Source organism: Wasmannia auropunctata, unplaced genomic scaffold, assembly GCF_000956235.1.
Source record: "Wasmannia auropunctata unplaced genomic scaffold, wasmannia.A_1.0 LD336111.1, whole genome shotgun sequence".
Taxonomy (NCBI): Eukaryota; Metazoa; Arthropoda; class Insecta; order Hymenoptera; family Formicidae; genus Wasmannia; species Wasmannia auropunctata.
In genome coordinates, this window is record NW_012026779.1 from 431961 (window position 1) to 432656 (window position 696).

General features: G+C 39.1%; 1 protein-coding gene across 1 annotated transcript in view; it reads left to right on the forward strand.

Annotated features, from left to right (window-relative positions):
• The window catches only part of LOC105450307 (uncharacterized protein PF11_0207-like), a 1857-nt gene that overhangs the window by 1029 nt on the left and 132 nt on the right, over nt 1-696 (forward strand). The window contains exon 2 of the mRNA XM_011690092.1: nt 383-657. Within this exon, the coding sequence (XP_011688394.1) occupies nt 383-657 (275 nt within the window). The remainder of the gene's footprint in view (nt 1-382; nt 658-696) is intronic.

Below are 696 nucleotides of genomic sequence, written 5' to 3' on the forward strand. Positions count from 1 at the left end.
ATTCTGTGTCGTTACTTAGTTTATGGTCTAGGATTCTTTCTAGTATATTCATAGAAATGTGCAGCGCGCATATTTCTCTGTAGTTGGCGCTGTTCGCCAACTATCTATGTAACGCACTTCTCTTTTGTACGCTGCGTGCGGAAGTTCTTTTTGTTAAAGAAGCTTCGTGTATAGAACACCAATAATACATTAAATGTATTATTTATTGTAAACTGTGTTGAGTGATCTGTTTCTTCTCTCTATCCCATATCAACGATTCGATCCATTCTAGCTGATAATTGGAACACTGCATAATCTGTTCTTAAGAAACTCTAACAGGTTATGGGCCCAGTGCCTTTGTTCTAGAAGATTCTAGATCGTTTCGGTTAACTACAACCGGAAGATTCACGTTTGTGACGACACGGAATTGGTCAGTGATACAAATCTGCTCGGAGATTCATTTAATAATAATGCCGAGGAAGAATACCATAAGCATCGAGTGCCGCTGTTTGATGGCACAAATTATAATAACTGGAAATTCAGGATGGAAGTGTTGCTAGAGGAACTTGGTTTAAAGGCACATGTCGAATCTCAGGTTATGGAAAGCACGAGAACGCAGGAAGAGACGCAAGAAGCTTACGATCTGCGAATAGCAACTTTAAAGAAAAAGGACACAAAGTGTAAGTCGCAAATAACACAGAGAATAGTAGATACACA